This window comes from Schistocerca nitens, chromosome 6, assembly GCF_023898315.1.
Source record: "Schistocerca nitens isolate TAMUIC-IGC-003100 chromosome 6, iqSchNite1.1, whole genome shotgun sequence".
In the NCBI taxonomy this organism is placed as follows: Eukaryota; Metazoa; Arthropoda; class Insecta; order Orthoptera; family Acrididae; genus Schistocerca; species Schistocerca nitens.
The window spans coordinates 405,457,139-405,481,390 of NC_064619.1; the positions used below are offsets into that span (position 1 = coordinate 405,457,139).

The following is a 24,252-nucleotide window of genomic DNA, read 5'->3' on the forward strand; positions in this document are numbered from 1 at the left end:
AGTTTCAGTTTGACAAATAGCCCTCAAAGCCTTATCATGTGTCAAACAGTTTCCATGCAATGTGAGTTGTTTCACAAGATTTATCTTCTGCATTAAATATACCATGCACCTGTCCAAAAAGCAGAGGAGAGGAGCTTTACCATTCAGTGTGGACTTGGAATTGCCTTATTTTTACATATCATTTGAATGCTATGCACAGTGCATACATCATATTATTGTGTGCAGGAAAAAAGATGCATTGGAACACCATTGCTACTTGAAAATAAAAGCAACATTCTCGTGGCTTTTGGAGAGATTTTATCTCTCTTATAAATAAATAGAACAGAGGGCAATCATATCCATGATTTTCAGTGGGTTGGTAACCTTGCTTTTAAAGTAGACAACACCAATTATTTCCATCCTTTAAACCTCTTTACGCAAGAGGAGAAATACATGACATGTGTGCCAAACAAAATGGATGCTTTTTAAAAAAAATTAAACCTATGGAGAAATAAATTTCAATTTTAAGGCAAAGGCCATTTCCTGGGAGTAAGTTATGGAGCAGACATGGCTGACTACAATTCAGCAATTGAAACATTCCAGGAAGAGTTTTCTAGAGGTTCCAAAACACATTAATGAGCAGTTTCATGATTGGTCACATGGTACTTGCGTTTGGCTGCTGATGTATCACTGTACATCTATCTTAAGTTACTAGACCTATAGTGTAACACCCAATTCGAGAATCTGTTTCTTCAATCCTAGAATTTACAAGAGTTTTATAATACAAGTTCTCTCAAGCAGTATCATCAATTACACACAAATATGTTAGTTACGTCAATGTTTATTGCAGGTTATCTATGTGAATTTGTGTCCTCTGTCATGATTTAATCAAGTACAGCCAGCTTTTGGATCAACATATCTTGATCTGCATATTGGCACATTCTGAAGCATTGTTCTGTATACATTACATATTGTCAAATCCAAATGTTTGAATTGATAATAAGTGTGTGTGTGTGTGTGTGTGTGTGTGTGTGTGAGAGAGAGAGAGAGAGAGAGAGAGAGAGAGAGAGAGAGAGAGAACTGTTTTGTCTAGCAAATAAAATGTAGATGTCATCTAATTTCATAATTTTATGTAACATGGTTAATTAGAAATTTAGAGCAATGATGTAATGATCTATAGTTGAAAAACAGTGTTACCGATTATTTCCTGGTTTGAAGACTGAGTTGCAATATTAAAGTTCTAGTAGTCTCATTGTACTAGACATGCACCATTTCCCATTTCCCACTTGACATGACCTTCATCATATGGTTGTTCCATTTGCACAGCTTTGAATAGCGCACTGTTGAGGAAAGTCAAAGTACTGGTCAAATGTGGCTGTGCTCCTGGGGCACAAGGGTGCATGAAGTATCCAAATCTTGCCCAGGCCTAGTCTAATACATAGTTTAATGTTCTTATATGTGCATAACCGTATGTCATCTATGTTGACTGTGTGTTGGAAACTGCGACTGTTCACACAAACATGGCGCAGGATGTGTCACAAGCATCGAGTTACATGCACACGTATGATTGTTAGTTACATGCACACGTATGATTGTTGGCTTAACTCATCCTTTGGAATGTGACTATAATTGTCACAGTCAAATGTGTGAAGATAGAGAATCAATCTTTCTAAAGTGGTTTGCTTTTGATAAAACATTGTGGTAAAAATGAATTTTATTTATGTAATAACTAAGTCATGAATGGATAAGCTTATCATTCTTTTGATTTTTGCCTATTTTTATCAGTCTTTATTCCTCAAAAGGGAGGCTTTGTGAAGGTCAGCTGTTTGTAGATCTGTTTTCTTTTTGTGACTGTCCTCTATGCTCTCAGCAATTGCAGAGGTTATATCTAACATAGTGAAAATTAATATTTTTTCCCCAGGTCTTCAGAGAACATTGAAGATAAGAGCATTGATCACCAACCAGTCTTCTATTTCAAGGCAGACCCTTTCTTGGAGCATGTTGGAGATGATGCATCATCTGATATTATAATTCAAGGTGTTTTCCAAGCACTATATGGGAAAAACGAGTAGGTGGAATAAGTATTTGAGATAATTGTCAAGCCACCTGCAGAAAAATGTCACTTATTAGACGCATGCAGTGGTTGGTATTTGGAGGTGTATGGCTCGTGTATGCTTCAACATATTTGTTGCGCAAACCTTTGGGTGTGATAAAGGTAAGAAACACATTTTTGTCTTTAACAATTTTGTGTTAGCATTGGTAACACAGACATATTTCCTATAGTATTGGATGTTCATGTCATTATCATAATCATACCCACCAAAGTATTTGTGTCAAATTATTGTAAGGAAGATATTTTATATTCCTCTGCAGCAAGTGACTTTTATCTGTAAGAATTGCACCATGATGACATTTGAGTTTGTGACATTTCGCACAAAAATATTTATCTTAACTTCTGTATAATACTTAGCTGACATCATATTGCATTCAGCTTGTCTGGAACAGTACCTCACCTACAAAGCTAATACGGAAAGAAAATAAAACTTTATGGTATATCAGTCTGTCTGTATCCAGCCTGTCAGCTCCACAGTTCCTGATGCTGCAATATGGATTTAGTCACTTTGGCATATTCCCTAGACTTCAGAGAGCCCTGCTCCAATTTGCAGTATCCACTTTCTAAAAAATTGGGCACTTACAAATTTCCTTAGGTATTGTACCAGTGTATCCATAGTTCTTAGATTTTTTCCTTGTAATTTTCTTTTAGTTGTGCCATTATTGTATCAGATCTTGAGCACTTTGTAACGCAAGCAAATTGAGGGCTTAGTGCTACATAGAGAACAGGCCACAATGAGGAAATAGTGTCATGAAGTAGGTTGTATGAGTGACGAAAACCTGCAAGCTGGTTACTTGCATTCATATCTGATGGGTTGGGCTGAAAACACTATGAAAGCTTGAGTGATAGCATGGCCATTTTGAATGGAACCTGAACAGAATCATCAAGTAACTGTTTGTGAAAAGAGTTAGAGGATTATTGAGTAGTGAGTATTACACCAGGTGCAGATTTTCTTTGTCTCATTTAGTTGCTGAAGACATGCATATTTCCTCTTGCTCAGGTCATATCTTGTACGGAGAAAGCCATTTATCTGAATGCACAAACTGCAGCAATACTCATCTTAGTATACACTACATTCATTTCTGTTTATACAAACAGAATTGTGGCTTTGTTATCCTTAATTTGTTGTACCGTATTTTACACTAAAAGGCACTACAGACTATAAGGCGCACCTTAGTTTTTAGCACTTTTTAAAATAACATTTTTACCAATTTTATTATTAGATTGCAAAGCCAGGCTAAAAAAATCTTAGTTTATAAAACTGAACTGATCTTTGAAATCCCTGAAAATTGTCATCGTTGTCCTCATCGTATATGAGATGGTAGTCACTGTCGTCAGGAGTGTTACTTATGCCACACTTCTTGAAAGATTTAACAATAATGTCTTCTCCCACTCTAGATCATATCTTTTTTATCCACTGACACACTTGTTTGATTGTAGGTCATTTTAAAGCTCCCTCTGGAGTGAATTCATATTGGGTTTCATCCATTATCCATTTGTTCCATTCCTCTCTCATACATATTTTAAATGGTTTATTTATTGAGACACTAGGAGGTTGCAGTTTGAAGTTCCACACAGATTTGCGTTTGATATTGAATAATAAAGTGATGGAAAGATAATATTTTCTCTTCATACTCTTTTGGCATTTTCTGAGAGATTTTGGTTTTGGCTCACATGTTAAGTCCATGATGCTTTACAAACCTGTTGCACCAACCAACCTCACCCTGAAAGTCTGTTAAGTTCCACTGTAGTGCTAGCTTGCAAGTGTGTATTTGAATCATTTTTGTATTAATTCCAAGGTTCTCTATATGCACATTTAGTGTTCCTAATTTTTTTCCCCCATTCTTCTTTACTAGCCGCCAATAGCAAATGGTTTTTTTTCCCGTTGGTGGAGGGCCAAAAAGCCGCTCAGCTGCACTGTTTCCATGTTCTTTTGCATATGCTATTACTTTCAATTTATAGGTCACATCTTTTGAATACTCTTTATTTTTTTCCATTATGAAACTAGCTACCAACAAAAATATTGTACTGTTGCTGATAATATAAATCACTTTCAGTTCAAGTTCACTGACACTATAGACTGCAATGACGCATCATAGGTGAGGTAGTGTTCTGGGTTTGTGATGGCAGAACAGGAGGGTGACAGTGTTAACAAGCTTATGAATCCCCAAAACTCAAATTAATCACACTGGCACACTGCTGCTGCCAGTTGAATCCATTGTTGCCAGATAAATATGGCTTTCTCGCAGCATTGAATAATATATCCATTTTTAAGTCTGGTGGGAATTTAAAATGAGACATTTTTACATTAATTTCAAGTCTGAATTTTGGAGGCAATTTTTTGAAGGAAAAAAGTCTCTCTTATAGTCAGTAAAATACGGTTATCACAAATACCTTCCAATGCGGTTACATCTGAATCTGAGCTCAAATATGAGTTCATAAGTTTATGTAAATTCAGATCTCTTCCAGTCACATGTATCAGTAAAACTACTTCTTTTGAGTGAAGTCGCTAGCTTTTGTTTAATATTAGGGCCATTGAATAGCTCAAATATCAATAGCTAGTCAGTTTTCCCACATTTGTTATGAAGAAGGCAATCAGACACTGAGTAATGAACAAAACAAGAAAATACGTATATAGGGTAAAAGAAGAAGAAAAAGGTCAATGTCGGACAATTCTCAGTAAAGATTGAGATGACTTTAATTTGTGAATAAATGACTTACACAGAGCCTAGGAATTGTTTCCAGAATGAATCTTTGTTTGCAGCAGAATGTGCAATATTTTGAAATATGCTGATTGCGACCAAGTGCCTATAAAATTCATGTTTCCATGTTACAGCCCTGTCTGGCACACAGGTTTTGTACAACAGGAAGTTTCAAAATGGCATACACTCTGCTGGAGAACGAAAGATCATTCTGGAAACAATTGCTAAGCCATTTCTTTGCAATATCTTTTCCTCCTGGAGTGCTAGTCTTGCAAGTTTTGAAGGGGAGCTTTTGTGAAGTTTGGAAAGTACAAGGAAAGTACTAGCAGAATTGCTCTGAGAGTACATGGATAGCTCAGGTGGTGAAAGCATTTCTCTTCAAAGACAAAGGTTCCTTTCTAGAGTGCTAGTGCAGGATGCAGGAAACAGTATTAACCTAAGAGAAAGTTTCAAATCAGCACACACTCCCCTGCAGACTGAAAGATTAATTCTGAAAGTCAGTAGAAATATTTGTATCATAGTTGTGACACCTGCTCTATAAAACTCGGTCTGGAACTGCGCGACCGCTACGGTCGCAGGTTCGAATTCTGCCTCGGGCATGGATGTGTGTGATGTCCTTAGGTTAGGTAGGTTTAAGTAGTTCTAAGTTCTAGGGGACTGATGACCTCAGGTGTCAAGTCCCATAGTGCTCAGAGCCATTTGAACCATTTTTGTAAAACTCGTCTGTGCACTAGGGTGCACCTATCCCCACTCCGATAGTCACTAAGATAATTGGTGCAATGAATTAGTGAATGAACTTCCTGAAGCAAAGAATTCCACAGATTAATATTCATGACAAACATTTATCAGCCTCTGAATAATTGGAGGTAGTTTTCGGATTCTCCTTGTATAATTAACAGATGTGTATACCCGTAAGAAGCAATGAAGAGTACCTTAATGAAATTCAGTGCACGTATTTGTGTCCCCTGTCCCCTACTTTTTGCTACCTATTTAGTAGTAAAGCTTTGATGAAATTAATGTGGTAAACTTGTAAAATACGCTTTCATATTTTTTTTGTATTAATTGCCATTCAGTCAATTTTTACTTCTCTGAGGCAATTGCATATTTTGAATGTTGGCAATAGTTGCGACTCACCATGTAGCGGTGATGCCGAGTTGCAGATACACACAACAAAAAGACTATAGGAAAGTGAGCATTTGGCAACAAGGCCTTTGTCAAAAACAGAGCGCGCGCGCACACACGCACACACGCGCGCGCACACAAATGCAGCTCGTACACACATGACCGCAGTCTCTGGCAGCTGAAGCCAGACTGCGAGCAGCAGCGCATGATGGAAAAAACACATTTGCTTTAGTTCGACATTTCAAACACTCTGTTAATGTTCCTGCTAGAAAATACATCCTTCGTGCTATGAAATTTTTTCATCATGAATCAACTAACATTTTATCATTTCTCTGCAACTTTACCACATCTAATTAGAAACTTTAGAACTAATATTACCCTGCACAGAAATCACCCATTTAGCTCTCCTTTTCTCAGCAGCTAAACAGCTCTATAAATTCATCACTACCCTATTTGCATAATAAAATATTTATCCATAAAATTATTCTCTTAAACATATTGTGAAGTTGTCCCAAAAATTTCACATACAAATTTATACAAAACCCTTTCAAAATAACATACATCACAGAATTAACCCATGGAATATACCCCAAAACTTTACTTTTACATTGCACCTAAACACATTTACTACTCCCACAAGCAGTTAAATTTTAATGCATGCGCCAAATTTTGTGCGGACAATAATTAGGAATAAATTACACATATCACACGAAAGACCCATCCAAAATGCTATGGGTAACTTATTTAAAGAACTCCTTGAAATTTCTCCTACAGATCTTACATACAATACAGTTTACATTACTCTTACACGAATAATTAAATTAATTTTGTCCTGCCAAACACCGTGCACCAAGATTTGTGCGGCCAACATCGACACTCTCCTTGCACTAAATTGTGCTTCTGTACTTTATTACATACATATTAAATCCACCAAATTCACTCTTTATGCAAGCTGTATAAACCCCAAAATTCTTACGTGCTACACACAAAATTACATTTATATACACGCTCTTACATCAATACAAGCCATGTTTTTTGTTCAACAGGTCAACTCGGCAACCATTGCCTCTGACAACATTTGTCTTGTCAGTGTATGTATGTTCTGAATCTCACTTTTTTACATTTTTTGACATGCTCAAATTCGAGGCCTCTTTCCCAATGAACCAACAACATTTGTGACTACCTCTGCAACACCATTTTTAATTTTGAGAGTCACACACTTCCTTTCTTCTTCAAAATTGATCACTTCACTTACAGACTGCTTATTTTTAATTTCACCCCTCTCTAAACACTGCTCCCTCAAAAGATCATTTTCAATTACCCTTCCTTTTTCTTCCATTATTATAGTACACGTTATAATTTCAGAGTAACTATCAGCATCATTATCCATTCCTGGATTTTTCTGATCTATCTCCAGCTCATCTGTAGGATTTAAATCACCCTCAAAACCTGTCATTTTATCATTCTCGTAAGCATAAAATACACTGTTCCCTTTCTCTGAAGTAATTATATCAGTAGCTGCAACATTCTCACAATTAACCACACAACATGAAACTTCATCTCTCTTAAACAAATCCTCACCCATTTCCATCGAATCACTGCAAACTTCATCACAGTCAACTCCATTAACATCCAGTGACAACTCATAAGCTTCTTTACTTTAAAAAATCCATTACATCCGCCAATATATTATGGAAGCCACCATGAATAACTCTCTCAACCTTTGCCTGTACACCATATAAACTGCCCTGCCACTATTGCATAGCTCCACATTAGAATTCACAGTACACATGGAGTATGCCAAACTTGGATAGCTCTCTGTCTCCTCCACATTTTATCCCCATCAGATGCCTCTGTCACCTCATGCTTTAACACACTATCTGACACACTTACATGTTCATCTTTCAACATCCACTTAAAATTCATGTTTTCATCAAGAGCCACAGGTTCTCTTCCATCAATAGAAATTAGTGCATAAACTCCTTCCGAGGTACCTAATGCAGTAGCTTGAACCTTCACAACTTCAGCACCTAAAATGTCACCTTCACCTCCCATTAACAATAAATCACCCACATTTGCCGATCCGTAATTAAATTCATCACTAGCTGATGAGACTATTGCTACACCACCCTCACCAATACTTTCGCATACCACCATTGATTCACCACAAAATTAATCTCCAACTGACGAGACTTCAGCTTCACTCCTTTCGCAGATAGCTTCATATACTTCCTCCAATACATTATTATCTATATTACTTTCACCTACATTACTATGATTGTGCCTCATTAGAATTTGTCATACTTGCCACCTCCACCAAATTCATCTACATCTACGTGATTACATCAACATCTACATGATTACTCTATTCACAATTAAGTGCCTGGCAGAGGGTTCAGTGAACCACCTTCAAGCTGTCTCTCTACCATTCCACTCTCTAATGGCGCATGGGAAAAAGAGCACTTAAATTTTTCGGTGCGAGCCATGATTTCTCTTATTTTATCATGATTATCATTTCTCCATATGTAGGTGAGGGCCAACAGAATGTTTTTTCAATCGGCAGAGAAAACAGGTGATTGAAATTTCATGAGAAGATCCCATCGCAACGAAAAACATCTTTGTTTTAATGATTGCTACTCCGATTCACGTATCATGTCTGTGGCACTATCTCCCCTACTTCGCGATAATACAAAACAAGCCGCCCTCCTTTGAACTTTTTCAATATCATCCGTCAGCCCCACCTGATACGGATCCCACACCGTACAGCAATATTCCAGAATAGGTCAGACAAGTGTAGTGTAAGCAGTCTCTTTAGTAGATCTGTTGCACCTTTTAAGTGTTCTGCCAATGAATCCTAGTCTTTGGTTTGCTCTACCCACAACATTATCTATGTGATCGTTCCAACTTAGGTTATTTGTAATAGTAATCCCTAAGTATTTAGTTGAATTTACAGCCTTCAGATTTGCATGACTTATCGTGTAATCGAAATTTAGTGGATTTCTTTTAGCACTCATGTGAATAACTTCACCCTTTTCTTGATTCAGGGTCTATTGCCACTTTTTGCACCATACAGATATCTTATGTAAATCATTTTGCAATTCATTTTGGTCATCGGATGACTTTACAAGTCGGTAAATGACAGCATCATCTGCAAATAATCTAAGAGGGCTACTTAGATCGTCTCCCATGTCGTTAATATAGATCAGGAACAATAGAGAGCCTATAACACTTATTGGGGGAACGCCAGATATTACTTCTGTTTTACTCAATGACTTTCCGTCTATTTACTACGAACTGCGACCTTTCTGACAGGAAATCATGAATCCAGTCACACAACTGAGGTGATATTCCGTAGGCGCACAGTTTGGAACGCTTGTGAGGAACAGTGTTGAAAACCTTCTGAAAATTTAAAAATATGGAGTCAATTTGACATCCCCTGTCGATAGCACTCATTACTTCATGAATATAAAGAGCTAGTTGTGTTCTGCAAGAACAATATTTTCTGAATCCGTTCTGACCGTGTGTCAATAAATCGTTTTCTTAGAGGTACTTAATAATGTTGGAGTACAGTATATGTTTCAAAACACTACTGCAAATCGACGTTAGTGATATGGGCCTGTAATTCAGCGGATTACTCCTATTTCCCTTTTTGGGTATTGGTGTATGGAACTTTCTGTGAGCAAGCAGTTGTATATAATTGCTAAATATGGAGCTATTGCATCTGCATACTCTAAAAGGAACCTGACTGGTATACCATCTGGACCAGAAGCCTTGCCTTTATTAAGTGACCGAGCGAGGTGGCGCAGTGGTTAGTACACTGGACTCGCATTCGGGAGGACGACGGTTCAATCCCGTCTCCAGCCATCCTGATTTAGGTTTTCCGTGATTTCCCTAAATCGTTTCAGGCAAATGCCGGGATGGTTCCTTTGAAAGGGCACGGCCGATTTCCTTCCCCATCCTTCCCTAACCCGAGCTTGCGCTCTGTCTCTAATGACCTCGTTGTCGACGGGACGTTAAACACTAACTTCCTCCTCCTTTATTAAGTGATTTAAGTTGCTTTGCTACACTGAGGATATCTACTTCTATGTTTCTCATCTTTGCAGTTGTTCTTGATAGGAATTTGGGAATATTTACTTTTTGTCTTTGGTGAAGGAGTTTCGGAAAACCGTGTTTAATAACTCTGCTTTGGTGGCACTGTCATCAGTGACTTCACCATTGTTATCGCGCAGTGAAGGTATTGATTGCATCTTGCCACTGGTGTGCTTTATATATGCCCCAAATCTCTTTGGGTTTACTACCAGATCCAGAGACAGAGTTTCGTTGTGAAAATTATTAAAAGCATCTCGCATTGAAGCACGCGCTATATTTCGAACTTCTGCAAAACTTTGCCAATCTTCAGGATTTAGCGTTGTTTTAAATTTGGCATGCTTTTTTTATTGCTTCTGCAACAGTGATCTGGCCCATTTTGTGTACCATGGGGGATCAGTACCATCACTTATTAATTTATGTTTTATATATCTAACTGTCGTCGATACTATCTGTTTGAAATCATTCCACATCTTAACTGCGCTTATGTGATCAGATCAGGAGGAGTGGAGACTGTCTCTTTAAAATGTGTTAAGAGCATTTTTATCAGATTTTTTAAATAGATGTACTTTGCATTTCATTTTGATGGTTGCGGGTGTTACGGTATTCAGCCTAGCAGCAACTGACTTGTGGTCACTAATCCCTGTATTCATCATGATACTCCCTATTTGTCCAGGATTATTTGTTGCTAAGAGGTCAAGTATGCTTTTGCAACCATTTGTGCTTAGAGTAGGCTCAAGAGTAGGCTCATGAACTAATTGTTCAAAATAATTTTCTGAGATAGCATTCAGTACAATTTTGGATGATGTTTTATGCCTGCTGCCGGCTTTAAACATACAATTTTTCCAGAATTTCGAGGGTAGATTGAAGTTGCTACAGACTATAATTGTATGAGTGGGGTACCTATTTGAAATATATAGTATATCTTCTGAGTCGGGGGTTGGTAAAACGATCCAATTAATAGTTTAGTCCGATTGTCAAGTATAACCTCTACCCGTACTATTTCTCAGGAACTATCTACTTCAATTTCACTACAAGGCAAACTGCTTCTGACAACAATAAATACTCCACCACCAGCTGTATTTAATCTATCCTTTCTGAACACTGTTAGATTGTCTGAAAAAATTTCGCTGAACTTATTTCCAGCTTTAGCCAGCTCTCTGTACCTACAACTATTTGAGCTTCAGTGCTTTCTATTAGGGCTTGGAGCTCTGGTTCTTTCCCAACACAGCTATAACAGTTTACAACTACAATATCAATCGTTTCTACAACTACCTTAGTGTGTTTTACCTGCCCCCTTTTAGATGGACGCTCTTTCTGTGGCTTCCCGAGACACTAACCTAAAAAACTGCCCAGTCCCTTCCACACAGCACCCGCTACCCATGTAGCTACTTCCTGTGTGTAGTGGACTCCTGACCTATTAAGCGGAACCCGGCAACCCACCACCCGATCATGCAAATCAAGGAATCTGAATCCTACACAGTCACAGAACCACCTGAGCCTCTGATTCAGACCCTCCACTCGGCTCTGCACCAAAGGACCACAGTCGGTTATGTCGACGACGCTGCAGATGGTGAGCTCCGCCTTAATCTTGCAAGCAAGACTGGCAGTCTTTACAATTTCTGCTAGCTGCCCGAAGCCAGAAAGAATCTCCTCCGATCCAAAGAGAGACACATCATTGATACTGACATGGGCTACCATCTGCAGTTGGCTGCACACTGTACACTTCATGGCATCCGGAAGCACCCTTTCCACATCCGGAATGGCTCCTTCCGGTGTGCACATGGAGTGCACAGTGGCTTCCTTCCCCTCCTTGGCAGCCATGTTCCTAAGGAGCTCCCAACTACCAGCAAACCCACCCTCTATGAATGCCCAGACCTTGCAGGCTGAGAAGCTTCCTCTGGAACTGGGTGGATGATTATATCTTCGTCAAATGAACCGGGCAGGCCCTATGATCAGCCCCACGGAAAGTCTTTCACTGCCTGCCAGACTTTGAAATTATCTCCCACTCGACCACAGGTGAGGGGTCAACCTCAGTGTAGGCAGTACCCGGGGCGGCCACAGCAGTGGATCGATTGGGGGACACATGGGTCGTGCTCGACTTCTCTCGCATCCCCGTGTCCGAACCCCCACGGTGATGACCCTTGGCAGCAGTCTCAAGCTGTGTGATGGAAGCCAGCACTGCCTGCAACTGGGAGCGAAGGATCACCGACTCAGCTCGCATCTGTACACAGCAATCACAGTGCCTATCCATTTCTGAACTCGCTCCTGTTTGAAACTTGTACGTAAAGATATGTAGTAAACGAACGGTGTACTCGCCTTATTAGCAGCAGGAACACGCAGTGCTCTCTCACTGACGGATTAACCGACACCAGATTGACCTCAGCCTCTCTTCTGAGTACAGAATTTTCCACCAAATACACATTCCTTCCAACATTCACTTTCCTTTCACAAAATAAATTTTTCAGTCCCATATCCTCATTATCAAATTTCTCTACGCATTTACAACCTTTCTTTTGCACCCTCTTTACAGTTGTGCTGCGTAAAATTATTTCCCGTTTTATTCTTACTTGTTCTAACATTCATTTCCAACATTTGTGACTACCTTGCCGAATTTTCAACACTAACAGAATTTTGAAATAACATATCCCTTTCGATGCTGGTTTATTTTGCTAGCTCTGGACGTGAGATGCGGCGTTCTCTAGTTTTTCGACCTCTTATTCTAATGTTGCATTTCATGAGGCTCCTGCCCCTCAAACCTTAATTCCCAGTTTTGGTTTCATTTATAAAAGTTCCAGTTTCCATTTCCCCCTTGAAAATTATTATTACATTGATAATAATTTCTGTTATGATTATTATAATTATTGTGGATATTAATTTTGTTGCTATACTGGAACCCATTTCATTGTCTACTGTTCCTACTGTGTGTTTTGAGCTTCAGCGCCTTGTGAAGTTTTCAAACTAAATCTAAAAATTCATTGATGGAATTTGTCGGACTGGGGACAAGATCCAATTGTAAATATTTTGGCAAGCATCTCTTGAGCATCATAATCCTTGTCAACACTTCCAATGGACGATTTATATTCATCAACTTAGCTAGTTCCTATGCGCAAAAATCCCACAGCGACCCACTTTCTTGTTTGAAACTTGAGCCATTTAGGAACTCATTCTGAAGTCACATTTCTTTCGCTTCACTCCAGAATTTGATCAGGAAACACTTCTCAAACTCTTCATAGGTACTATATAAAGCACTCATTAAATTTGCCCATGGTTGTGCATTGCCCTCAAGATGTCTTTTAGCAAACTTAATCTTTGCCACTTCCAACACTATCACAAAACCACACAGCAAGCACCTGGATGGTATTTTAATTAACCCATGTAACACCTATCACAGTAGTAGCCTGATTCACTGCTTAAGAATTTAATTTTGCCCTCTTGTCATTAAACTGCTGTTCATCTGCACAGCATCCTTATAAATCTTTGCTTCCAACTGCTGTCTGTCTGTCTTTCATTACCTCTTTCCTACACACTACCAGACAAATTGTTAATTGACTTACTGGTCACTTCAAGTGGATTTTGCTTCTTAACATTACCACCCAGCTCGTAATGTGTCTTTTCCAACTTGTCCCCAAAATCTTTTTCTATAGTGTCAACTCTGGTGTTAACCAGGCCAACCTTCTCAGAAATTTTGTCTGCATCATCCCTTATAGCTTCTAATTTTGAATCAATCATGCCTTCTATATCTGATTTAATTTTCTTCACATCAGCTTTTACTGTTTCTGCAACATTTGTCTCTACTGCACCTATCTCTGTTTTTCTGTACCTATGTTCCTACCCAAGACCCCCATTTTAGAGTTCAAATTTGTCAGAATTTTCCTTAACCATGCGATGGAATCATCTGCAGTTAAATCTCCTTTCTCTGATTTCATACTATCTGCTCCATTAATATTGCTCTTATCAAGGTACCTATCACCATGCTCAGATTTTGGACTACCTGGCCCATTAACATCATTTTAACCACACATCCTGGGTGATCGCTTAATTGCTGGAAACTCCATCACTGATGATGACTCTGCGGTTTTACACATATTAATACTGTTGGTACAAGTCCTTAACTTGTGAGTTATGCTGGCTGCTTCTGCTGTACTACTGCTGCCGAAAATGCAGGTGCTGTCGATGAACTCGACTTCGCTGCCAGTGGCCCACGTTGCCATGGCCGCTCAGTAGCCACTCACATGCCATTGAAGTCTCCGCTGCTGCTGGTCGCTGTAAACTCGAACTCAGCTTGCCTCTGCATAGCCTCCTTCTTTTTTCTTGAAGTTTCACAGCTAACTTTCCCATGCCTAACTTTGGCTACGAATCATCACACACATAACTGCTGCAGTATCTTATGCTTGGAGCCTTCACACAAACTGCCTATCATGCAGTTTATTGTGGACCTGGCTCACAGAATACTTTAAAGTGTTAGCGTTACAATTACTCTTCAAAATGGATTAGATTCATATCCCGGATGAGCTCCCAATTGCAACAGTACTTAACATTAACTGCTGAGTGTAGCTGCTCTTCAAACAGCGTCCCATACAAGCAAACCAGTTTGGACTTTGCCTAATATTACTTGCAACTTAGATACTTGGGCTGTGCATGCCTCTATTTAAAAAGAATTGCTCACTGTAGTCGTAGGGTAGAGCTGCACACATTTGCTTTCATGCTCCTCAACTAATTTGCTGCAGATGATAAACTGTACCTATGATCCTGCAGGCAATTAGTCTACGCACTGGCTACAATTGTGAATTAATATAATACACAGAAATATAAAATAAAAGTTAAATGAATAATTTAATAAAATGTTCTATTCTAATGTCTATAATTGATGTAGATGACAAAGAATTATGATGAATAATGTTCATTCATGAAAGGACATCTCAAATAAATGGGGAATGGTCCTACAATAATCAGTTAAAATACAGACAGAAAATACCCTTATCAAATGCAGTCAAGTTATGTTGAGTGTGTTACAAGGATGGTAGCAAAATACTCGAACTAAATAGTCATCAAAGATTTGCAAAAACTAAGTCCATTTCATGATCACAGTATACGAAATATTCATCAGCTCAGAACACTTCAGAGTTCAACATGATGATTCACATAAGCGATAGAAAGAATAGTAACCCATACTCAATCTGTTCTCAGTTCCTGGTGCACATTCAGATCTCTCATGAGTTAGTCCCTTCAAAAGTTAGAGAGTATTGTAGCAGCCATTCCCGCTCAGAATCCATCACCTACATCGGTGAATCATGCACATTACCATAGGCAATCTGCTTTCTTCAAGCACTCGATACAGTGTGTCCAGGATCGCTCCCTAGAGCTCTTCACTCAAGAAGTCCCAGTCTTCACTTGACTCTTAGCACTGTTCTGCCGCTGTCAAACTCTTTGGCAGAAGGCCATTCCCATAAAAAAATACATATTTCTCAATCTCTACAGACATGGTGTGATTAAAGTTGACCACATCATGGACTAAACTTACGTGTTATAATAATATTTAAATAAAGAAATGTTATACATATCCAGATAATGTACAATAATTACAAATTATAGTAATACAATAACTATATTAAAATTTTGTCCATAAATAAATATGGCAGTATTCTTGTGCAAGTATACTCATGGTAAATGACCTGATTATTGCTAAATAGTATTTAAACAATTATTTACATCTTCTTAACAGAAGCATCTTTTGGTTCTCTTTTCAGTTGTGATGTCCGCTAACACATGCGATTGACCAGTTTTAAATTAGCACAGTTTTTTATTAGCACTTGCACTCAATATTTAAGTAAAGTGACTGGCTAAATACTAAAGGTGCAGTAAATAAATACACAAGTACGACAAAATATAAGGCACTGAGGCTGTATTCATTTGCTCTGTAAATGTGGAGAATAGGATGTTCTGAGTAACATTTGCATAATGAAAGCATATAAAAGATGTTATAAGTCAATAAATAAAATAGATACAGACACACAGCTTTCAGGGACGATAGCTATAGCACAATGCTGCCATCTGAGATATCATTACGTTGAAATTGCTTGAAGCGATTAGAAGTTGTTAATTCACAGGTTCATTGTGAAAATTTATATTCGCCGTGAAATATAAACTTCTTTAGTTTTAAAGATATTGAAATACTGTTCTGTCTTTGGATGTGCCTCACTTTTCTGAGATCGTAAATGTATTCAGATTTACATTAATATTTGATGTGAGTTAGTTATCGTCAGATTGAGAGAGCAGTAACCTAACCATTTTTAAGATTGTCCGAGATACTGCCACTTCTCGGAGCATCTCCTGCACAAAGGCCATGCGAGTAACAGCTGTCCACATTCCCAGCTTAGGGATTTTCCCCACATCCGGTCCTTTGTTAATGCATGCACTCACCTGGAGCAGCTGTGGTGGCCAGTCCGGCCGCATTGTTCATTGGCCGTGGGGCCGCACAGCTTAAAAAAAAAAAATAATCATCTCACCTTGTACTAATTCTAGGCAGCTGATTAGCTTGCCTAAATACGCGTAAAGTTACAAACAGAAGTAAAAGCAGTACCATAATACTCTGAACAGAAATGTTTTGACACTTTGTATATAGTGAAGAAAGAATTGTAGTTTAGTAATACAAGATACTATATCTTGTCATGAATAACAAACAAAAATTTTTAAAAAATCCCAAATAAAATATGTAAGAGAAAATTGATGAAGTGCTTTTAACAACTGAGTAAATCAATCGCAAAAGGCTAATGTAACAACAAAAGTTGTTCCTGTTTTACTTGAATTGTCTGTGAAAATTCATGGAAGGTGAAATTACTCAAGTAATTGCTAACAAGGGTCACCGTGCTGTTCGTAGGGTGACCGTGCCATATGCAGAAGCATTTTGGGTTTCAGTACGTCGCATACAGTGAAGAGTGTTGCCAATGCAACTTATGATGATGTTCTGCTTGTTTAATTTTGCTCTTTTGTCTTCATTAAAGCTGTCGGAATCCAAAGTGGGTGATGACAGAATGTGTGACGTTGTTCAGTAGTAGTGATTATTCTCAGGGTGTAAGGTATTATTTGTAATGTCTCTGTCACAATTTCTGAAAACCATATACGAAATTGCATTCTGCAGCTTCTGGAAAGCACAAAACATGGCAAGAATAAGGAACTAAAAAGTGTAAATAATGTGGTAACACACCACTGGTATCTTCAATCCCAAAAGTAAGAAAAATGTTTGACACAGTGGTGGCATTTCTGCTATGTGGTACTCTGCTTTCTAGCCCCAACAGTCCCATTATGAAATCGTATTTTGAAGTATAATGAAAAGTCCATTACCAAAGAGATTACATTAAGAAAGTAATACCTCCAGCTTCTACATGAAGAAAAGATATCTCAAGTAGGGCAAGTAGTTTCTGATGATTCAGTATATTTTATTCTATATGAAACACTGATGTACAGAACAAACATGTTGAGTATTTTAGTGGTACACTTTAGTGAAGAAAAAGGGAAACAGATTCTTTGTGACCTTCTCCTGGAAAAAATAAACAGTTCCACCACAATGTGAAGTTTTAACAATGCATGGTTTGTATAGTGGCTTGATGGAATGAAATATGATAAGGTATGCTTACAGATAAATTTCCTTACATGTTACTTGTCTTTCCAAATCTCAAGTCCGTGTTCTGTACCTTACCGCACATTATCTGCATAATGCACAATATTATAGAGATAGTGAAGTATTAAGATGCATACACTTACATGAATTTGTATCTCGTGTTTGGTAAATCTTGATAAGTGGTTTTCCATAATACAAAAGTAAATTTATAGAAAGACTTCCTTTATCAGATTTCCCCTTTATCACTAGATGTGGTACTCGATTAAAAGCTGCCGTGTCTACCTGTAATAACCTTCAGGTTGTATACAGAGTTGTAGATGCCATGCCAGAATGCAAAAAATGTGCATGACCATTTAGAAATAAAATATGCTCCTATTTCTGTTGAAGAAGAATGTTCCTTTTCTATTTACAAATATTTGCCGAGTAATTGTAGATGCAACCTCAGTCAGTGGCTTTTTCCATAGGTTTTTCAGTTCTAGAGTAATTTTTTTTTTTTTTTTTTTTTTTTTTTTTTAGGTTTATGATTTAATGACTTATACAGGATTTCCATTATAAATTTTTGTGTCTGGAATTGGTAACTTTTTCAACTAAAACTTCATACTTTCGTCATCACTCTATTGCACCCAAAAGTCCTAGATCTAGTTTGATGTATTGCTGATATTTTGTGACTTAGAGTAAGAGCTTCATGTATGAAAATAGGCTAGAAAAATTGTAACCTCATTCCAGTTAAAGAAACAAAAATGCTTGGTGCCTTGTACCCAATGTTTGCCTAAACGGTTGGCAAGCCCTCCCACAGAAGCACGAAGGGTTTGTATATGAACAAGGCATTACATCCCCAGACTGTATCAATCACAACAAGCATGACAGATGGCAGGACAAGCTCCACCTGATGTGCTCTGTGACAGGAACCTATTTCCTTTGCTGTGTAATGCTTGCGAAATGGATCGGTATGAATTCCTCACAGCCCTGGCTAGATGGGGCGGCTTGAGCCAACACGTCAGCAGTACATTCCACCAAAGATCTGGGCCAATTCGTGTGCTGGCTCTTAGCAGCCCATCAGTCAGTGCCCGATCAGAAGCCACCATAGTGGGACCTAAGACTTTCCAGCGATATCCTGTGATGTACCTGTTAGTCAACTATGCCCAATGCTCAACCTCCGTTGTTAGGGATTATCAGTGGCATAGTCCTTATGTCCCACTACATTTATTCATTGTGTATTTGAGGCATATGCCTGTTAGTGTCGGAGAAGTTATTTTATTTTTGTATTGAGAAGAGTTTTCCTTTGTTATTAAATCTCTGTATTGTGGTCATAATAAACTTTTGTTCTTGTTTAGCTGTGTCTTATTATTTCTTATCGAGCGTCTCCAGAGATAAATCACTTGGTTAATGGAGAATGGAAAAAATATTTTTATGCAACAGAAATAAGTAAAATCATTAATGAAATAAAAATACTAATACTAAAGGTCAAAAGAAGTGGGAATAATTAGTCATTTAATTTTACTGGCTTATTTCAACTGATGTTAGCTGTGAAAAACAGTTGGGTAATTCACACTAATAAATAAACCCTGTTCAGGTGTTCTGCAAATATTATTTATTTGATTACAAACTGGCTTTCAGCTTCTTAGGCCACCATCGGATGATGCAATCACAGATAAAATGAGTTGATACTTTACCGATACAAAAACTTGTAAAATGATGATACAAGATATTTACAAAGAAAAGTATTACTTCTCTACTTGTAGAATTATGAGATGCCTGACCGTGTCACATTTTTATTTCTCCACAATATTTTGGCAGACAGATTCATTACCATCTTTTGGTGGTTCCTGATGACTGTTGCTCCTCACTTCTTGTCATCATCCTACATACATTGGCTGCTATGCCTCCTCCTCCTGCTGCTTATGTTGCTATCTGTGCAGCTGCTACAGCGGGTGGGGCTATGATACAAGTAGCGGTGCCAGGCTGTGAACTGCAATCTCCTGTCTCTGTACTGCTGTCAAGGGTTGGTGTTGCTATGTGGGAATGGTTTTCTTTTTCTAGGCTTACTGCAAGGTTACTTACTGGGATCAGCTGTAGGCCACTGCCTTTGTTAATTAGACTCTTTCAATTACCTCTTTATCACGCAATCCCAGGAGGAGGAAGATTGCCTAAGTGTCTTGCTATTGTTGTAGTCTGTAGTATGGTCATTTTTTGTACTATTGTCGGCCACTGCTGATTTGGCGATCTGACATACTTGTGTGTGGTGTTCATGGCACCTCTCTTATACAATTCACACAGTTTCCCAAATGTATGCTTTGCCATACTAATGGGATTTGGTAGACTGCTGGTTTGCCAAGGCCTAGGTTGTTCTTTACCAAATCTAGTAGCATCAACGTCTTAGGGGATGGGTGAAATACGCTTGTAACATTGTGATGTTCCAAGATTCTGCCAACTTTTCTGGAGATATTGGTAACAAAGAGGATGTGTGCTAGTGATTTGTGCTCCTGTTTCCTCCTGCTGTTCTCTAAGTACAACCTGCCAAAACACAAGCCCTTTCTGCTTGCTGCTGGGATTGCTATGAACAAGTGTGCATAAAATTCCTTTGGGCTGGGAGTTGTGGTGATTACTGGGAACATGTAGATACTGGTCAGTGTGTAGGTTTTCTATACACAGCGTATCCCAGCTTGCTATATGGTTTCCATTTCGCCAAGACATCAAGAAGGGGGAGGGTGCCATCCTGTCCCACCCAACTGTAGCTGTAATTTCCATTGAATAGGAAGTAAATTGAGGTAAGCACAAACTCAAAGATCCTCATCAGGTTGGTCTCAAATTTCCTGTTTATCAATTCCATGAATTCCTTTAGTGGTACCCTGGTGAAGAGGGTCATGACGACTCACCAACAGGTCACTATCAGTGAGGTGAAGTTTTTGTAGATATACAAAATGAATGGAATTGCAGATGTGATGTTTGCATTTCCCCACAGATGGACTCAGGAGAACAGTTAGGTGTATGGCCATGCTCCTACATTTCTAACTGTGGGATACTGTGGAATGCCCCCTTTGTGAACTTTTGGCAGCTCATACAGCTGTGATGGTGCAGCAGCTCATGGTCAGAGTTTATTAACAGTGTTCACATTGAAGGTACTGCAAAGATGTTCAGTGTTTTTCCTCCAGAGGCAACTTGACAGATCTTAGTCTGTCTTCCTGTGCACTGCTTCATCAAGAAGTTTATATATTTTTTGTTTATATTTTGAGCACAGGAGTAACATCTGCAGCTGTCCACACCTGACAATGAAAGTGTGGACACTGAATGTCACAGTTTGCAACCTGGCACCACTACCTTCACCACCACCACTGCTGCTACCTACTGCTGTGACTGCACACATAGCAACATGAGCAGAGATATGGAGGGGGTAACAGCCAACATGTATAGAACATCGACAAGAGCGGAGCAGTAGCCATAAGGAACCACCTGAAGATCACTACGAGCTTTTTTGCTGAAATATCTAGCAGAACTTATGACATGATCCAGACAAATATCCAAGAATTTTCCAAGTTAGAAATACTCCAGGAAGACACCAGATTGCATATTATTTTTTATATCATGCTTAAATGATATTTTTAACAATAAATTAAAAGTAAAGTTGAATTAACTATTGTTAACTGATACTTTCATTGACTGAAGCATTTTTAACTGAGTGAAAAATGGAATTGTACTTGGTTGTTTAAAACTAAGATAGCATTCTGTGTAGTATATTTATTGATTTCCGGTAGTGTAATCTTTCTGATTTTCATATCACTGTGTAAAAGTCACAAATTAAAGCGTGTGGGTAATTTTTTGTTGAAAGATATTCCGAAAAGATTGATTTATGTCTGTTCTAATCTCCAGGTTCTTTTGTATTCAGATAACCTAATTTGCATAGCTCTGCCTGACTGGCCAGTGGCTACTTTTTCTCTGTGCTTGGCCATTGATTTTATATGTAGCTCTCTATACCAATGGTTTAATTGTATCTTTTTTAATTATTATTAATAAATTAGGTTGTTGTTGTTGTTGTTGCTGCTGCTGCTGCTGCCGCTGCTGTTGCTGTTAAGTGCTTGTCAATAGTAGTGAAACTTCTGTGTAAAATTACCACTTATGTAATTCTGACCAAAACTAGCCAGTCAGTAGTTACAAAAACAGGTGCATTAACCCATATTTTAGCAGAATTTCAAAGAGTGTTGCAAAAAAGTTAGTCTTGCAGTTACGGATACATTTTACGGCGAATTCAGCAGTAAAGACACAGTGAAACCTGTAGCAAATAGTGTATAAAAGTGTGTGCATCAGTCAGAGAGGCCTATGTCAATTAGTTTATCAGAACATGAGAGAACTTGAAGCCTAGGAAATACAGAAATCAATCTTTTTGGAACTTCTTTTAACGGAAAACTACCCACATTAAGTGCATTTTGATATTTTACATACTGTCAGAAATAGAAAGATAGAAATGTTTGAAATCAGTAAATATGACACACAATGCCAGCCATATCTTAAAAGTGCAAATATTACCTCCTTCCTAAATTCTGTAAAATTAACTTTAAGTTGTGCAAATGTCAGATTACAATAGTAAACTCTACTTTATGGCTCCTTTTTATTAACTTAGTGATTTCTTCATAATTAAAAAATTAACACACTGTATCTCACCATTTAATCAATCATCTGTATCCGTAATGTCTGTGTAAGTTGCAAGTCACTTTACCTGTGGTTGTACCATTCAGTCGTCACTTGAGAATGGCCAGAGACGCTTGTGATTATCATCGTATGCAGTTAAACAGTAAATTGTTTTACAAATTTAACTCAAAAACACACATGTGCATAAGTAGCTGAAAGTCAGTTTATGGTCAAACAAATACTTGAAGAACCCCAGGAAGTGTTTCCTTTTTAATGTCATTGTCATCTTTTATTATGCACTGACAGAGTTGAGTGAAATTATGTGGTTTATTAATGCAACTGAGATAATATTGGTGCTGTCTACCCATTTGCAGGTTGGAATGGCCAAGGAACTGGGGCTATCTAGATCTCGTCTGGGCTTGCTAGACACTGCATTACTACTGCCTTATGCCTTGGCACAGGCACTCGGTGGTGCCACTGCTGATCGTATGGGACCACGTCTTACAGCGGCAGCATCTCTGGCTGTAGCAGGCACTGTAGCGACAGCTATTGGTGCTTGGAGTGGATTTGCAGGCCCAATGTTGTTGTTGGCACTTTGTGGAGCAGCTCAGGGTCCTGCTTGGCCAGCCTGCTGCAAGTGCCTAGCTGCATGGTACAATGAACAATTGAAATTTTTATTGTCAGTATGTGCGTGATGCCACAAAAGGTTCTTTCAGGTTTACCAAATGTAATGAAACACAGTGTCTGTCACTGTTGTTTTGAACTGCCTTTGAAATTCAGGTTGTATTTTATCACACAACAGAAATAACGAAGGAATATTTCACAAACCATGCAGTTTCATATTTAATTATATGTTCTGTGCTTGTTAATATCATTGTAATGGTTTGCATCATCTGTGTATCTGACACAATCAAAATAAATAATCAGATGTTTAGGAATTATAATAACTCAAGAATAGGAGTAAGTTGATATTAATAATTTTAATGTTGGTTTTTTTTTTTAAGTGTTTGACCCAAGTGATTTAATTCCAATTCCAATGTCAGTCAGCTAGCCCAGATCAAACTTCAATCAGTGGAACTCACTGCCACATGCGGATTGACAAACATTTTTCGCAGAGCAGATGTGTTTTGGTCACTTGTTCTCGTCCAGTAAAGAGAAGCATGGCTATGGGAATATACTGTAACATGGCACCCTTATTTATTTTGAGAAGTTGTAGTATCTAGTTCATCATTCTTAGTTGTCTCAGAATCAGGCTAAGGGTCTTGGTAGTGGCTTGCTGTACACGTATATGAAATCTTTGCCAGGAAGTATAAAGATTATCTTATCCTCAATGACTTACAGCAACTGTACCAAAGAAATATGTTAGGGAAGTATATTAAGTAAAAATGATCTTAAAAGCTTTGGAAGTATGTGGTAAATAGGGAAATTTCAACAACAAGATTTTAGTGAAGTGGAACAAAACCTGCTGAGAATTGACACATGTTGCTGGTTGTAAAATTGGCTCTTGACATAAACAAATGTAACTTGTGTATAAGTAAACAGAAAGACATGTTATAGTTTAAATCAAATGGTATATAATTAGATATCGATCAAAGAACAAATTGAATTAAAATTGGGAAATGTGTGCTATTATGGTGAAACAGAGCAAGTAGGAATTTCAGAACTAGGCTTTATTGTAATCAAGAAATAATTTAAAAACAGATATGTAGCAATCTTGGACAGAGTGGGAGCATTTGTTTTAAAAATAAAGAAAATCTCTTCCTACAGAAATAATTAGTCTGTGCACCTATGGGCTCACATTATGAGGAGGAGATCGAAAGACCTCAATGAACTGGCAGAAGATCCTACCAGAAATTATAATCTGGGAGAGGGAGTGTTAACTCAAAAGTAGGGCAAAAACTAAAACTTGATTTTTCAGTATGGCTGTATAAATGACACGGACAATGCAATAATTTTTTTGCCAGTGAGATTGGGTTTTGACTGCAGTCATCCTGAAGAAAATAAAT

The 24,252-nt window shown here is 38.1% G+C and overlaps 2 protein-coding genes across 5 annotated transcripts in view; both read left to right on the top strand.

Annotated features, from left to right (window-relative positions):
- Positions 1–2,051, top strand: part of LOC126262649 (sorting nexin-24-like) — a 67,583-nt gene extending 65,532 nt beyond the window's left edge. For all 4 annotated transcript variants that reach the window (XM_049959414.1, XM_049959415.1, XM_049959413.1 and 1 more), the window contains exon 5: positions 1,901–2,051. In XM_049959414.1, coding sequence (XP_049815371.1) covers positions 1,901–2,051 — 151 coding nt within the window. The remainder of the gene's footprint in view (positions 1–1,900) is intronic.
- A 6-nt stretch (positions 2,052–2,057) lies between these two features.
- LOC126262648 (uncharacterized) overlaps positions 2,058–24,252 on the top strand; it is a 52,720-nt gene continuing 30,525 nt past the window's right edge. Inside the window, exons 1-2 of the mRNA XM_049959412.1 lie at positions 2,058–2,194; positions 22,621–22,898. Of these exons, the coding sequence (XP_049815369.1) occupies positions 2,096–2,194; positions 22,621–22,898 (377 nt within the window). The 5' untranslated portion in view covers positions 2,058–2,095. The remainder of the gene's footprint in view (positions 2,195–22,620; positions 22,899–24,252) is intronic.